Source organism: Macaca nemestrina, chromosome 10, assembly GCF_043159975.1.
Source record: "Macaca nemestrina isolate mMacNem1 chromosome 10, mMacNem.hap1, whole genome shotgun sequence".
Classification (NCBI taxonomy): Eukaryota; Metazoa; Chordata; class Mammalia; order Primates; family Cercopithecidae; genus Macaca; species Macaca nemestrina.
In genome coordinates, this window is record NC_092134.1 from 81336825 (window position 1) to 81352988 (window position 16164).

The window sequence follows — 16164 nt, forward strand, 5'->3', positions numbered from 1 at the left end:
CCCAACTAATTTTTGTATTCTTAGTAGAGATGGGGTTTCACCATGTTGGTCAGGCTGGTCTCAAACTCCTGACCTCATGATCCACCCGCCTCGGCCTCCCACAGTGTTGGGATTACAGGTGTGAGCCATCGCACCCAGCCCTGTCTTGTTTATTTCCTCATCCCCACGTCCCAGAGTATGCCTGGCACGGAGCAGTCACTCAGTAAATACTCATGGAAAAGAGAATAAAATGAGTGTTCCCAGGAATAGAGGGTTGGTTCTATACCTCTTCTCTCCTCTCCTCTTCTCTTCTCTTTTCTCCTCTTCTCTTCTCTCCTCTCTAGGGATGGTCAGGTTCAGGGAAAATAATTATGCCACAGGATGATTACTAGGCAGAAAGACTTTTTTCAATAAATAAGCATGTTACCAATTTGATCAATGACAAACCTATGATATTGTCACCTACATTTTATAAACAAAAAGACTGAGGTTTAGGAAGGTTTTGCAATCTAGAATTCCATGCACATGCTCACGAAACCCACTCTCATCTCAAAGCCAAGGCTCAGGCTGGACTCTGATGAGACAGACCCCAACAGTGACTGGTTGAATGAAGCGGTGCTCTTGCCCACACTGGCCACAGGGCGGCAGCCGAGTGCTGGCGTGAGGGTGGCTTTCTGCCCCACTTCACACCCACCCTGGGAAGATGTGGATCTGAGGGTGCAAGGGGAAAAGCCACCACTGAGGAGAGGCCAGGGGACAGGGGCTGGGGTTGCTATATCTGCTAGAAACAGGTAAAACTGGAGGAGAGTTGGGGAACAAACCATTAATTCCTAGAGTCAAGGGCTGGAGACATAGACTGTAGACCTGAAGCTTGCATTACCAGCATATTTAATAACAGGCCACAGAAAGTGATGCAGCATTCCTGGATTGTGGGGGCACTGCAGGCCTGCAAATGGGAGGCACTGACTTGCAGCAGGGACCGGTCACTGTCAGACCATTGCTGCCTCACACCTGACAGGACAAGTGCTGCACTCATGTCCTCAGAGGCCAGAAGGCAGGGGGCACAGCCAGCACCTGCTGCACCAGGCGTCCAGGATGTGTGACCACTTCAGTGCCCAGGACATGCAGCAGGTCCCAAGTGGGCTGGGAGTGCAAGTCTCCCAAGTCCAGGCCCACACTGAGCACTTCCGGAGGTCCAGTGGAGCAGTTCAGAGGCAGTGGCTGGGTGCAAGGATCCCAGGTTGAGGTCTCACCATAAGCCAGGTATCTCCCAGTCTTTCATCTGCAGCAAGAATGGGCTGAAGGTGGCAGGGGACCCCCAGAGCGGCAGCAGGAGAGCTCTCTGGTTGGCAGATGATGCGGGGCTCAGGAATCTGTAGAGAGAGCCACCCCCGTGTCTTTGTTGGAGAGGGAGCTGCACTATGTGGAGACTGAGGAATGGACTCCATAAACCTCACAGCCTTTCCCAGCTTAGGGAAAATCTCAGGGGCTGGAGGAAGGTTAGGGCAAGATCTGAACCCATCAGCCGCTCCAGCCCTTCCCCTATGGACAGTGCAGGCTAAGTGAGCTGGCTAGGAGTCCAGGTGCCTGGCTTCTCTCCCTGGCACTCAGACCTGCACCCATCCCCCACCTCTCACTCCCAGCTGGAGTCTGATGGGGTAACAGCAGCACCCACTTCCCAATTTTCCACATTCTTTCCTGCCCACTCAGCCTGACAGCCTTGACCAGGGTCAGAGTTCCACGGCAAACATCTCAGTCCTTTCCCGTAGGAACACTGAGGTCCCAGGCACACCCCACACCCTGCCCTCCAAGCACTAGGCTCAGAAACAGCAACAGGAGGAAGTTGGATGAAGAAAGCCTTTGCCCCCACCTCTACACCCCTGCCCCAGCCCTGTCTTGGGTGTGAGCAGACACGATGATGCTGGGGGCACAGCCCTTCCTAACACCAAATCACTCTACACCCTCATACCACGGGAACTTGAGCCCAAAGGCCAAACGGAAGGTCATCAGCCTTCGGCCCTGATCCCTCAGCTCTGACCGCTGGGATTTTTTTTCCACGGATGTTTATTCCAGCTGACCCTCTAAGCCCATCCCCCCTCAGGTTCAGGCCAGGAAAGCTGAGCCCAGCTGGCTGAGGAGCTGCTGCCGGCATCTGGAAGACTGCTCCCCACAGCAAGAAGGTAGGCAGGGCCCCAGGGAAGCGGGATGGGAAGGGGGCAGTGACACAGGGGTTTGGGGGTCCATCCCTGATTCGCAAATGTATGAAGAGAGGCCGTGTTTTGCACCAGCATCTCAAGAGTGATGAGAAAGCAGGGAAGGGAAGAGGACAGAGCAAGAGGGGCCCCCAAGAGCCAGAATGGGGCTTGAACTTGGAATCAGGGCCAGGGTCTGCTTCCAGCTCTGTCATTAATGTGAGCATGTCACTTACTGTTCTCTGAGCTTCCCCACGTATAAAAGGAAGGGATTCCCAGTGATCTGGAGACCCTCTCTCCCAGCTGGGAAAGGAGAGGAGTGTGGGGCCAGAGGGTGACAGGCAAGGCAGCTGGGTGAAACCGGGTATAATCAAGAGAGGAAGTTCCCACCCTCTCCCCCAGCAAAGGGAGGGGGGGAATGTCCCCTGGGCCCAACCCCCTGCTTGTGCCAGGTGCAGTAACAGACACACCACACACACCCCTCAGGGCGCTGGACAACCCTCCCTCCTAGGGGGCAGGGTAGGGGATAGGAGGGGACCCTGAGGTGAGAAGTCCCTGGCTCAGCAAGGCCAGTGTGGCGCCGCTGCCCAGGATTAGCGCCAAATCCTGGGCTGCTGGGCAGGGATCACACGTCGTCGTCAGCTTCGCAGCTGCTTAGCTGCACCTGCCCGCATCCTCCCCCTGCCCCTCACAGGCACCCAGCCTGACTCCTTTCTCGGATAGAAACTGGGACCCTGCCCTACCCCAGATAAGCAGGGCAGGGGCTCCAGAATCGGGGAGGGGGCAAGAGAGGCCAAAGTCACCCCTGACAAACAAACACTTCCACCCACAGAAACCCCCAGGGGCTCCTAGGTGCAAAGCTGAACAGAGGGAAGGAACAGAGAAGGCCTCTCCAGTCCCTGTGGCTGTCCCAGGTGGCTTTCGCCTGTAGTTACCTTGTCCTCAGGCCACCCAGGCCCTTCCCTCCAGATGGCTCCTGTCCTTGGAAAGACAGAGCGAGACACCCAGACAGAGCCCCCACAGCTGGGAGTCCTCAGCCCTACTTCCTGGAGCAGCGCTTCTGAGGCCCCCCAGCTGTCAGGAACCCTGCCATCCACACCCCGCAACACACACCACACAAAGCTCTTTGTCTGGGCTACATCTACTCCCCCACCCCTCACCCCCTCACCCCCGCCCCCACGACCTGAGCAGGGTCCAGAGAAGGGCCTTCCACACACCTCCCCATTCCCCAGGGCCACCCAGGCCCCTGGCTCTGCCCTCAAACATGACCACACTCCTCTCCCTGTCTCAAGAGGGAGGCCAGAAAAGGAATCTCCCACAAGCCCCCTTCCAGGGAAAAGGTTTCAGGCAGCTGAGGCCAAAGGCTGGTGCTGTCTGCCTATCTCCTCAGCCCCGTGGAGTGGGCAGTGCTGGGGCCCGCAGAGTTGGGCCTAGGACCTATAGGGGCCGGGGCAGATGCAGACCGTGGGGTTGAGGGTGGGGGCTAAGGAAGAAGCCCCCAAAGCACACTGTGGCCTCTAGACTCCCTCCTCTGTCATCCTCCTGCCTCCACAACCACCCCACAGTTACACAGCAGCCTCTGTTCCTAGAAAAAAAGCTTAATGCTGGAACATTTAAGATGGGAGGAGGGGGCCGGAGCTGCAGGAGACACAATCCCGGGCGGGGCGGCCTCCTCCTGATTCCGCACACCTGGGTGGCTGCAGCCCCACCGGCCGGCCGTGGACTTACAGAGGTGGGAACCGGAGTCGCTGAAGAGCCCATTCCCCAGACAGGTGCCTTGCTGCGCCCCAAGAAGCCTCCTCAGTAAGGAAGCTACTGTAGCCCCCCGGACCCTCGCGCCCACACTCCCGCTACCTTCCCTCTCACCTGTGCGAGGCGCGCCCCTTCGGGTAAGGGATTGCGACCGCAGCAGCCGTCGGGCATGCTCCGGACCGCTGGGAGTCAGGGGCCGCCTGGAGGCCGCGACCTCCGAGCGCAGCTGGGCGCCTAGGAGTCGTCGTCGTCGTCGCCGTCCTCTCCGCTGGCACTGCCGGGCTCGGGCTCGCGGGACGCGCGCTGCTCGCGGGCCAGCAGCGCTGTCAGGCCCTGGGCGCGGAGGAGGAGGCCGCCGCCCAGGAACAGGACCCCGCAAAGCACCAGCAGGGACAGCACGCCGAGCACCGCCGCCTGCACCGCGAGCGGCCCCTCGGGGGGCTCTGGCGGCGACCCCGACTGGTTACAGCAGGAGCTCAGCCAGGCGGCCTGAGCCGCCGCGCCCGCCTGAGAGCCGTTCATGCTCCAGCGCCGGCTGCCCAGATGTGGCGGGATCGCCAGATGTGCGGGAGCCCAGACTGGCGGGCGGGCCGGAGGCTGCGTCGGGGGGAGGGAACCAAGGGGCGGACCCCAGGCGTCCTACGCCCCTACCCCTTGCACAGAGCGCTCAGGCACTTCCTAGACAAAGAGCTCCAGCCGTTGTGGCTACGGCCCTTTCTCCACAGGCCCAGACTCTGGGCCCATCGTATTTCTTTTCATCCCCAAGGCCCACAGGCACCCCCATGCGAGTCCAGTCAGCCAAAACCAGAAGCCATGTCCCCAAGAGTCCCTCCCCTTCGCAAAGTGGGCCAAGAGGTACACCTAGGCAGAGCCCTGAGAAGATCCTCAGACCCCATCCCAGCTGCAGGCTGGGGTGCTGCCCCTCTAAGCAGGACACAAGACAAAGGTGATTGTCCCCATTCTTGAGTTTTTTGTCCCGAGACCAAAGTTCTATGGTGCTTGGGGGCCCAGGTGGCTGCTGAGCCAGGAGGCACATGGGCAGCCATAAGAGTGAGTCCCACCCTTCCTCGTCCATCATCCCCTTCAGAAGCCTCCTGGAGCTGGACAAGCAGGCCAACGCCTCCTGCACACTCCACAGCAGGGGGACATTCAGGTACAGCAGAGCAGAGCAGAGCATGGGGAATTCAAGGCCCACCTCCACTCCTTTTCTCAGGCCCCATAGGCCAAGGAGAGTCACATTTACAGACCAATGGGAGAGCACAGATTTGATCCACCAGGACTCCAGTCCTGACTCCGGATCAATCAGTCCCCCACTTCAGAAAATCGCAATGCCATAAGGGAGGGGAATATTACTGTCCTGTCTACCAAGGTGGCCCATTGCCAGCTAGGTGTCCCACAGCCAAGCCAGGGTGGGAGAGTGAAGCAGAGTTCAGCTGCAGAAAAGCAGAGAGACTGGAAAAGCGGACAGAGAAGCAAGACCCTCCTGCCAGGTCTGTAGCTGGACCTGTAGCAATTCTTGTACAATTCTGTTGCAAATTCTGTAGCAAGCCTTGAGTCCTCTTTTAAAAAATAAAGTCACTGCCAGCCAACACCTGTACCAGTCCCCTCAGAAGGGATTAGATTAGCTGATGGTCGTCTGGTAGAAAAACAAGAAGAGTCCCCAGACTGCAGCAGGCCAAGTGGGGTGTCATATGCTATCAAGGACTTGCTAGAAATTGGCCTTCTTCAACTATAAACCCCCCTCCTGAGTCCTCCAACTCTCTGATGACCCAGAGATCAAGAGTAGAAACATCACATGGCCAAGGGTAACTTGGAATGGGAAAAGCGCATTCCAAGTGCAAACACTTCCTGGTCATCCTGACTACCTACACTGCTCCAGGACCATGGACGAGATACCCCACTCCCACCCCATTTCTCCCTTAGCATCCCTCCCTACACACACCTCATTTAGTCTGGTTAGAACTGGCCCAGAAGCAGCCAAAAAGCATTGTAAAGCATGGACTGTATCGATGAGAGCATAGCACACAATGGGGGCTTGAGTATGCGGGTGTAGAAATGAATGTGAGTGATGGAGGCAATGACCAGCCCAAGCTGGAAGAAGTGTCACCAGATACCAGACTGTCTCAAGCTGGCCAATCTGTCTCCAGACATGACCCACATCAAATGACCTTTCTGGTGCACATGGGGATCTGTGTGCTCTATGAAGACAGAGAAGGTACTCTCTGGGGCCACGGTGAAGCAAGACCAGACAACATAAAGGCCAGGGATGTCATAGCTTCCTTAGAAAAGGTGGAGATAACACGGGAACAGAAAACCAACATGTTCGCACATGTTACATGTTCTCACTTGTAAGTGGGAGCTACATGACGAGAACACATGGACACACAGAGGGGAACAACGCACACTGGGGCTTTCTGGAGGGTGAGAAGAGGGAGAGGATCAGAAAAATAACTAATGGGTACTAGGCTTAATACCTGGGTGATAAAATAATCTGCAAAACAAAAGTTTACAAAAAAAAAAAAAAAGAGGAAAGTGAGTTTGGAAGTGTTGAAATAGGGAGTCGATTGGTGGGGGGGAAAGGGAGGAGCAGCTCAGTCACATCCAAAAGCAACAGACCCTCACCCTACCATGCACCTTCATTCATGGGATTGGCTATGGCCACATCTGGGTAACACCTGCTTTGTGTGAATAGCCAGTCAAGTGCAAAATCTGTCCATTTTAATACATCTTTAATCCCATCCACCCACCCCTCTCATCTTGGAGCAATGCCCTCCACACACACCTGTGTCCTCAGAGGAATGCCAGAAAGTGTTAACACATCAGGGCAGAAACAAGAAAAGGGAGAGATGGCTCAGCCCAAACTCACGTTCTCAACTTTATTCCCCATCCCAGTGGTGGCTCTTCTGTACAGTGGAGAAAGAAGGGGGACCACACCAGGGCTATGGAGAGACAGTACAGACAGGACTGAACTGTCAGCAAAGATTAAAAGGATGACCAGAGGCTGGCAACCACAAAACCAAGAAGCCAGCGGGGGCTGCCCCTTCCAAGTCTCACCAACAACCCCAAGCAGGCAGCAGAGCCAAAGGCCCAATAGTACAATCCCCAAAAGCCAAGGTCTGGGAGCCATCAAGGAGCTCCCAGGGATCCGGCGAGGCTCAGAGGGCAAGGGTGTCTTTGATGAGCCTGCGCATAGTGGTGGTGACCGAGGTGCCCAGGGCATCAGTGATCTGGAAGGAGATCTTGTAGAGGTAGGGCTGCACGTCCCGCAAGCCTGTGTCAAACACGTTATCCACCTCCGACTGTGTGGGCATCTTGGGCAAGTACTCATGCCGATTCATCACCTCCACGATGTTGATGATCTTCTCGCAGAGTTTCTCACCCACCTTCTCCCGGCAGATCTGCCGCTCCTGCTCCGTGGCCAGGGCTACCACATGTACCTTGACCGTCCACACTTCCCATGGAATGCACTCGTCTGAGAAAGGCCAGCGAGACTTCTTCTTCTGGTAGAACTCCAAGGACATCTGCCCCAGCCCATCACCACCAGAGTTGCGCAGCGCATCCTGGGGAAGAAGGGAACGAATGAGCATGCCAAGGCCTCTGAGTTCCCACCTGTGAGGGCCTGCTTCCCACACCCCAGGGAATTATGCTCTCTTAGCTCTAGTAATCATCCAGGGATGGCAAGGAAACAAGACTGGGAGAGGGTAAACGATTTGGGTGAAGTGACACAGCAAACTGCCAACCTGAAATTATGTAGTTCAAGCAAACCAACAAAATCCGTCTCCAAGCCCAATTCCTCCAGCTTGGTGAAGAACTGATATTACAGGAATAACTACTGGTCTGCAGGCACATATTCTGTGCCAGGAACTTAACATACACAATTCCACTGGCTCCTCCCAACAACCCCATGAGCTTTCACCAAGGCACGATGAGGCTTACAGAAGTAAGGTAACTTGCAAGTCACATGCCTATGGATGGCTGGACCAGGGTTTGAATCTGGATTGTCTGATTTCTAAATCCTTGCTTTTCACCTTTACATTGCATTAAGGGCCTTCTCCTTCCACACCACCCCTTTAGCCCATATCCTTCAAAATGTTCTAATCCCCTCATCAACATCTCCCTCTTCCCCTGTAAACTATTTGTCTTCTCCACTGCCAATTAAACATAATTCTTTCGATATTTTTTAAAGAGACTGGGTCTTACTCTGTCACCCAGGCTGGAGGGCAGTGGAGCAATCATGGCTCACTGCAGCCTCGGAATCCTGGGCTCAAGCGATCCTCCCATGTTAGCCTCCTGAGTAGCTGATACTACAGGCACACTTGGCTAATTTTTAATTTTTTTTTCTTTTGTTAGAGATGGGGTATTGTTACATTATCCAGGCTGGTCTCGAACTCCTGGGCTTAAGCAATCCTCCTGCCTCAGCCTCCCAAAGTGCTGGGATTACAGTTGCAAGCCACTGCGCCCAGTTCACAGTCTCTTTTATGAGCGCAGGAAGAGGGAACTGTAGAGCCCAGTGATCCTTGCTCAAAAAGAGGGAAACCAAGCAACAGAATGGGGAAGGGAAGTTGAAGGACAGACTAGACCTGGTGCTTCTCCCTCTTCTTCCCTGAGAAGCAAACAGGACCATCCAGTCCAATGATTCTGCCCTTGCCACCCCATGGGTGTGGGTGGTCCCATACTCCTCTTCCTAGGGCAGCCAGGACCCTGAAGCTCCTTTCCATCTGAGTTAATGCCAACCCAGAGGGTAAGGATGCCTGAAATCCTGAACCACACTCATCAGGGAAGAGGCTCTCCTTCATTGACAAACCAAGGTCAAGTAACCTTGAATGAGTATCTCTAATGTTTACTGTGTGCCAGGTTCTGTTCCAAACACTGGGCATATCTGACTTATTCAGTCCTTGCAGTGCACACACCCTTTGAGGCAGGTAGGATTACTATTCCAATTTTGAGTGGAACCACTAGCCCAAGGTCACACACTTGCTGGGTGGTAGAGCGCGGCTCCAAAGCCTATGCTCTTCACCACTCTGCTCCACCTGCCTCTTACGGACACCTGGAGGACAGAGAGCTGAGAGCTGCTGCTGCTCTTGAGGGTGACTGGGAAACCGCTGATGAACTTGCCCTTTCTGGGTTTGGCGGGACAATGAGGGACAGCTTTCGCCTGACACTGGGCAATCCCCGGCAACGAGCACACAGTGCTCAACACAGTGAAGGGCTCTGCAAGTACTTATGAAATGAAAGTCAGACACACAGCTCCCCTGTGTTCTAACCCCAGAGCAGATGCCTTTAGGCTCATGCCAGTAGTTCAAGACCAGCCTGGAGTTCAAGATCAGCCTGGGAAACACAGTGACACCCCATCTTTACAAAAAAAAATTCTTTTTTTTTGGAGACAGGGTCTTGCTCTGTCACCCATGCTGGAGTACAGTAGCGTGATCATGGCTCACTGCAGTCTCGAACTCCTAAGCTCAAGCAATCCTCCCGCGTCAGCTGCTCAAGCACCTGGGACTACAGGCATGTGCCACTACGTCCCACTAATTTTTGTATTTTTTGTGGAGACGGAGTTTCGCCATGTTTCCGGGGCTGGTCTTGAGCTCCTGGGCTCAAGCAATCTGGCCACCTTAGCCTCCCAAAGTGCTGAGACCACAGGTGTAGCCACCAGGCCTGGCAAAAAAAAATCGTCGAAAATTAGCCGGGTGTGGTGGTAGTGGTGTACACCTGTGGTCCCAGCTGCTTGGAAGGCTGCAGTGGGAGGACTGCTCAAGCCCAGGAGTTCAAGACTGGGGTGACACAGTGAGATTGTGTCTCAAAAAAAAAAAGGAAAAAAGAAAAATTATCTTCGCTACTTTAAAATTTAAAAGTACCCACTCAGTGAAATGGTCAAACACTGTGACTCTGAACAAAGACCAGAGGAGAAACCACACTACCACTTCCACCTCCTGAGGTGACCAACAGCAGCAGCCAGCCATGTCCCTTCCACATCTTTCTTCCACCCAGGCACACAATGCCACACCGCCAAAACAGATCTGTGGATGGCAGCCACCTGAGCCAAGCAAGCCACCCTCTGGGGGAGTTTCATGTGGGAAAGGAAAAGTGGAAACAGAAGCAGAGAAAGCTGTAGCCAGAGAGAAGGTCAAGACCACAGAAGCAAGGATGGCCCCAGGGGGCCTGGCCACCAACACTTCTCAGCTTCCTGTTCTTCCTTCTCCCCCAAGCACATTTATGAGTGTCTCCCTCCCTCACCACCGTTCGCGCGCGCACACACGCCCTCCCCTGAAGAGGAGCTCTCAACACGCCTGTTTCTCAGAACCTGAAAGAACCCGATTCACACACTCAGGAAGAAGAGGCTGGTTCAACAGCAAGCTGGGGTGGAGGGCACCCTAGGCCCCGCCATCCGCTGTGCCACACCCTTACCTTGAACTCCCCGACAACCTTGCGCAGGGCACGATCCAGTTCCTCAGAAGAGACGCGCACGTAAGTGAAGTCGATGAAGTCACAGTCAACATCCTGGGTGCCCACGGTGCCAATGGAGTAGGTGCCCTCCTTCTTGTAGTGGAACTTGCCCGTGCTGCGGTGCAGGAGCACCGTGTGCAGCACAGCCAGCATGGCTTCCTCCACCTGTCGCCCCTCCACCGACACCTCCAGCACCTCCGAGCGACAGTTCATCCTGCACCCAGTAACCCACACCAAGGTGGGGAACAAGGATAAAGACAAGGGATCTTCACCCTACCCCAGGGCCACCCTGCAAGAGGAGCCCAGGTCAGAATGCTGACAAGAATAGTCCACATGTTATCTGTTCACTTCCTTCTAGGCTCAGCTCGGCCTCTGCCTCCACTGGCCCTTCTCTGCATTTTGGCAGCACAGACTATCAGAGAATCATCAACTCTCAGGATCAGAAAGCGCAAGAGCTTCAAAGTTACCAGTCCAAACGACAGGCCGGGATTCCATTTTACAACCTTCAGTGTAGTTTACAGCAGATGCTCACTGTGCAACCTTTGTCAGGTACTAGACATCAAAGGCAAGCACGGCCCCTGCCCTCAGGCTGACAGAATGAAAAGCAGGCAACTAAACATTATCACCATGGAGAGAGTGCAGGGTGGGAGTAAGAAGTACAGAAAGATGAGTTTGATTTCCTCGGACCTTGAATGAACAGGTTAAGGCATTTGAACTCTGTCCTAAGAGCAGCGCACTGTGCCAAGATCAAATCTGTGCATCAGAAAAGTACCTCTGGGCCAGGCGTGGTGGCTCACATTAATCCCAGCAATTTGGGAGGCTGAGGCAAATCACTTGAGCCAAAAGTTCAAGACCAGCCTGGGCAACATGATAAAACCCCATCTCTACCAAAAATACAAAAAATTAGCTGGGCCTGGTGGCAGGCGCCTGTAGTCCCAGCCACTTGAGGGGCTGAGGCAGGAGGATAACTTAAACATGGGAGGCTGAGGCTGCAGTGAGCTGAGATCATGCCACTGTGCTCCAGCCTGAGTGACAAAGTGAGACCCTGTCTCAAAAATAAATAAATAAATAAATAACAAAGTAATAAACTCAAAAAAAAAGAAAAGTACCTCTGGCTAAAGGGCAAAGAATGGCTCTAAACTGTATTGGGGTCACAAACTACTCAGAGAAGTCAATGAAGCCATGAAGGCTGGGCTTTAAAAACATGACACACACACACATACCAAATCTCACCTATTTCTAGGGACACCCACATCCACAGACTCCAGGGTAAAAACTTGTGGATTTAAGGCACAAAGGCTGGGCAGGGAAGTCAGTTAAAGACCACTACAGTAGATGTAGTTACAGGAGGCAGCATAATCAGGTGTGGGGGTTTTTCATGCCCTAGAGTCCTGGGTTTGAATCTCACCTCATCTACATCTTGTTCTGTGACTTTAAGCAAATCACTCAACCTCTCTGAACTTCTTATCTGTAAACGGGAATAGCAGTGAGAATTAAGGTAACACATGTAAAATACAGTAGAATAGTGGTTAAAAACGATGACTTGAAAGTCATACAACATGGACTGGAACTCCAGGTCTGCCACTTGCTCCATGCTCATGATCTTGGGCAAGTTACTTAACACCTATCTGCCATATATACAAAAGAGATAATAATGGCTACCTTGAAAGGGTTGAGGGCTGAATGAGTTAGCATGTATAAAACACTAAAAGCAGTATCTGACAAGTAGTAAACATCCACTAAGTATTCATTAGTACATTGTTATTGCCAAGAGATGACGCAAGGCTATACAACAGTAGTGGTAGAGAGAGTGGGAAGGAGAGACAAGAGACTTGAGAACCAGAACATAGTAAATAACTAAATACATGCCCAGAGGGAGAGGGAACTTCAAGTTCCTTATAACTCAGAGTATTCAGCTTGCAAACTTCCCCTAACAGGGAATTCACTAGCTCTCACAACAACCACTCAATGTTCAGGAAGTTCTATTCAGTTATTCTGATTTATTTATTTTATTCATGAGATGGGGTCTCACTCCATCACCCAGGCTGGAGTACAGTGGCACAATCTCTGCTCATTGCAACTTCCGCCTCCCAGGCTCCCATCCCAGCCTCTCCAGCAGCTGGGAACACAGGTGCACACCACCACACCTGGCTAATTTTTTGTATTTTTGGTAGAGAAAGGGTTTCGCCATGTTACCCAGGCTGGTCTCGAACTCCTGAGCTCAAGATATCCACCTGCCTCGGCCTCCCAAAGTGCTGGGATTACCGCACCCAGTCCAGTTATTCTTTCTACTGAAGAATCTGTCTCGGCCGGGCGCGGTGGCTCACGCCTGTAATCCCAGCACTTTGGGAGGCCGAGGCGGGCGGATCACAAGGTCAGGAGATCGAGACCACGGTGAAACCCCGTCTCTACTAAAAATACAAAAAACTAGCCGGGCGCGGTTGTGGGCGCCTGTAGTCCCAGCTACTCGGGAGGCTGAGGCAGGAGAATGGCGTGAACCCGGGAGGCGGAGCTTGCAGTGAGCCGAGATCGCGCCACTGCACTCCAGCCTGGGCGACAGAGCGAGACTCCGTCTCAAAAAATAAAAACAAACAAACAAAAAAAAGAATCTGTCTCTTAGTGCTTCAAACTACTTTTAGTTTTAGTTTTGGTACCCAAAGTCACATAAAGTCTCACCTCTTTTCCACAAGTGAGTTTTTATTTAGGGGCAGCTGTTCCACCACCCCCTCACCCTTTCTACAGGCTGAAGGTCCCCAGTCCTCAAAATCATGCCTGTTCCACATCACATCTTATCTGCATGGAATCCTGGCAGCTCTCTTCTAAGTGTATTTCACTCATCTGGTTGACAGACGGTGAAAATAAAAAATATATTTCAGTTTGTGTCTGCCCCCTTTTAAACTGTTGCTCAGCACAGGATACAGGGCAACAGTCTGCGGACTGCGCAGAGATCAGGCCAGCTCTGCCTCTCACCTGGCGATCAGCTCGCGTCTACCTGTACCATCACGTTTTGTTTTTGTTTCTACCACTAGGCAGACAATTCCTATATTCTGCTTATAGGGCAGAGACTATATTCCATTCATCACTATAATGGTAATTCCTAGTACTTTGCACAAAACAACTGCTCAATTCATCCCAACCCAGGAATTCCAGGTCCTTCCAGGGGCTGCTAGATTAGTTTCTTCTACATGCTTGGATCAAGAATGAGAAGGGCTCTCTTGCTCGTTTTGCCCTCCAGTTCCACTCCATCCAGCAGTCTTCTTCCCATCTGGAGACTCCTGGCTGTGGTCTGGCTCCCTTTCTTCCACGACTTCTCCCTCTTGTGTCCCCCTCAATCGTTCATACAAGCCATACATCTCACTTGTGCCCCAAGCCTGGGCTCCTCCCTCACTCTACGTGCTATTTTAGAATCCACTCCTCCAAGAAGTCAGTCCTGACCAACCCCATTCTCCTTCCCACAGCAGCCACATTTGGTCTGTGAAAACCTTGTTGTCCCCTGTACCACACAGTGAGCAGTGAGCAGCAGGGCCCACCAGAGTAGGGTCTGGCAAGTCTCGTCCCTCTGGTCCCCCCGAGTTGCAGAGGTTAACAGCCGCCTTCTCAAGCCTGGTCGGAGCACAGAGTGCGCCAATTCCCACCTTGAGTGTAGAGTTTGGAGCACAGATTCCTCAAGCTCGGCTCATGCCCTTCCTCCTCCTCCTCCTCACGCCCAGGTGCGACCTCCGCAGGTACGCGTCAACCTCCGCGCGGCGCTGAACCACAAGAGGCCGGCTAAAAGCAAAACCAGAAAGCTTACTTGGCTTCATATCAAGAGACTCGGGACGGACGCAGGAAGGAATTCCCGCCCGGGTCCCGTACCCCTGGCCGCCACTACGAGCAAACCTCCACCGTCCACGTAATCAGGGAAGAGCGGACTCCTCGGGTGTCTCGGGGGCGGCGCCCCGCGCCCAGGCTGGCTGGACTCGGAAGCTGGAGGAGGGCCCCCGTTCCGCCGCCCCAGGGGATGCCCACGCCGGCACAGGAGAGGGGGGAGACGGTTAAAACAGCTCCCACCTCCCCCAACCCCCGTCCGCAACCAGCCTCTGAGATGCCAACACTCTCCCGGCAGGCTCCAGACCACCTGGGTCGGAGGCCGAGCCGGGACCGGAAGCTGCACCGCCCCCCGCGCGCCGGGAGGCTCACCGGATCCCGTGGCCCCGGAGGGGGCACGTACCCGGCTAGCCGGGTCCTCGCATGCATATAGCCGCCCACATGATCCGCGTAGTCACAGGAGCACACACAAATAGTTATGTGTTGCTCTCTATCTGGGGGCTGCTCTTTTCGTGGTTATGTCTTGGATTTTAAGATTTGATGGTGATGATGATCCCCCTTATGTGGACGAGTCCATTCAACCCACCACCGAGAACGCTGTGGTGTTTCGGCTGGGACAACTCACTTCCGCCATAGAGACTAGAGAGAAGGAGGAGCCCGATGGGCTCTCGGCCGCCTCCCTAGGCCGAGCGGAGTCATTGGCTGCGAGCCCGGCCCGGGGACGCAGACAGGGTGCCCAACTCAGTCCGGACTGAGAGGCCTGGAAGGAGCACCGATCCCCACAAGATGAGGGGCATACCCCGTAGGGAGAGGTCCTGGAGATGCGCCCACACCGCTGTGCTGCAGGACGCCCAGTGGATGGCAAAACTTGAGTTTGTTCAATGTGTGTAACAGACAGGATCCCTGGCCCTCCACCCACACAGATGCTGGAGAAAGGGGCTTCATCTCTCAGTGTTGCCTTTATGCAGCAGCACTACTTGGTACTCCACGGTGACCAATCTGGTGACAGTCCTTCGGAGGCTAGTAATTCGGCCATTGCTTGTCTGCGTGACCCTTAACATCACTCATCCTTTCTGATGCTCTCTATAAACAGGGGGCTGTTGTGAGGATCACAGGAGATAAGTCATATGAAAGATTTTTGTGACCTGTGAAGTGTAATATGAATGCAAATGTATTTTTAGTGCTGTGTAACTTCCTGGAGCGCATTTGGTTATCCATGTAGATTGTAAGCCCAGAGCAGACAGGGGTTCGAGAGCTCCGTTAATGCACCCACCTCCAATAGCAGGCGCTCTTAAGATGTTACTTGGTGTTTACCATGCTTGTTTTCTGGCCACTGGGGTGCCTCACGCCTGTGATCCCAACACTTTGGGAGGCTGAGGACGGAGCATCACCTGAGGCCGGGAGTTCAAGACCAGCCCTGTCAACATAGTGAGACTCCCATCTTTAAAATAAAAATTTAAAAATTAGCTGGGCATGTTGGCATACCCCTGTAGTCCCAGCTACTTCAGAGGCTGAGGTGGAGGATCACTTGAGCCCAGGAGGTTGAAGCTGCAGTGAGCTATGATCATGCCGCTACACTGCAGGCTGAATGACAAAACAAGATCCTGTCTCAAAAAAAAAAAAAGTTGGGCGTGGTGGTTTATGCCTGTAATCCCTGTACTTTGGGAGGCCGAGGCTGACGGATCACTTGAGGTCAGGAGTTTGAGACCAGCCTGGCCAACATGGTGAAATCTCATCTCTACCAAAAATATAAAAAAAATTAGCCGGGTGTGGTGGCAAGCACCTGTTATCCCAGCTACTTGGGAGGCTGAGGCAGAAGAATTGCTTGAACCTGGGAGGTGGAGGTTGCAATGAGCTGAGATTGCACCATGGCATTCCAGCCTGGGCAACTGAGCGAGACCCTGTCTCAAAAAAAAAAAAAAAAAAGCTCGTTTTTCAAACACATGCTTTTATCTTCCAAAATGATAATAGATAACATTTATTAGGTGGA

The 16164-nt window shown here is 53.5% G+C and overlaps 2 protein-coding genes across 5 annotated transcripts; both read right to left on the bottom strand.

Moving 5' to 3' along the window:
* Window positions 1–150: 150 nt before the first annotated feature.
* Window positions 151–4726, bottom strand: LOC139356758 (small integral membrane protein 41). Its single transcript, XM_071071686.1, has 2 exons — window positions 4038–4726; window positions 151–1352 (listed from the first exon to the last, which is right to left on the bottom strand). The coding sequence occupies exon 1, from the start codon at window positions 4443–4445 to the stop codon at window positions 4158–4160; it is 288 nt and encodes a 95-aa protein (XP_070927787.1). The 5' UTR covers window positions 4446–4726; the 3' UTR covers window positions 151–1352; window positions 4038–4157.
* Window positions 4727–6785: 2059 nt separating this feature from the next.
* Window positions 6786–14512, bottom strand: LOC105474328 (autophagy related 101). Of its 4 annotated transcripts, none has more exons than XM_011728905.3 (4): window positions 14418–14512; window positions 14003–14135; window positions 10329–10656; window positions 6786–7483 (listed from the first exon to the last, which is right to left on the bottom strand). In XM_011728905.3, the coding sequence occupies exons 3-4, from the start codon at window positions 10578–10580 to the stop codon at window positions 7079–7081; spliced, it is 657 nt and encodes a 218-aa protein (XP_011727207.1). In that variant the 5' UTR covers window positions 10581–10656; window positions 14003–14135; window positions 14418–14512; the 3' UTR covers window positions 6786–7078. The 4 variants fall into 4 exon arrangements, with proteins under 4 accessions (XP_011727207.1, XP_011727205.1, XP_070927786.1 ...); XM_011728903.3 differs by having other exon boundaries at window positions 14247–14512; XM_071071685.1 differs by having other exon boundaries at window positions 10329–10581; window positions 14247–14504.
* Window positions 14513–16164: the final 1652 nt, after the last annotated feature.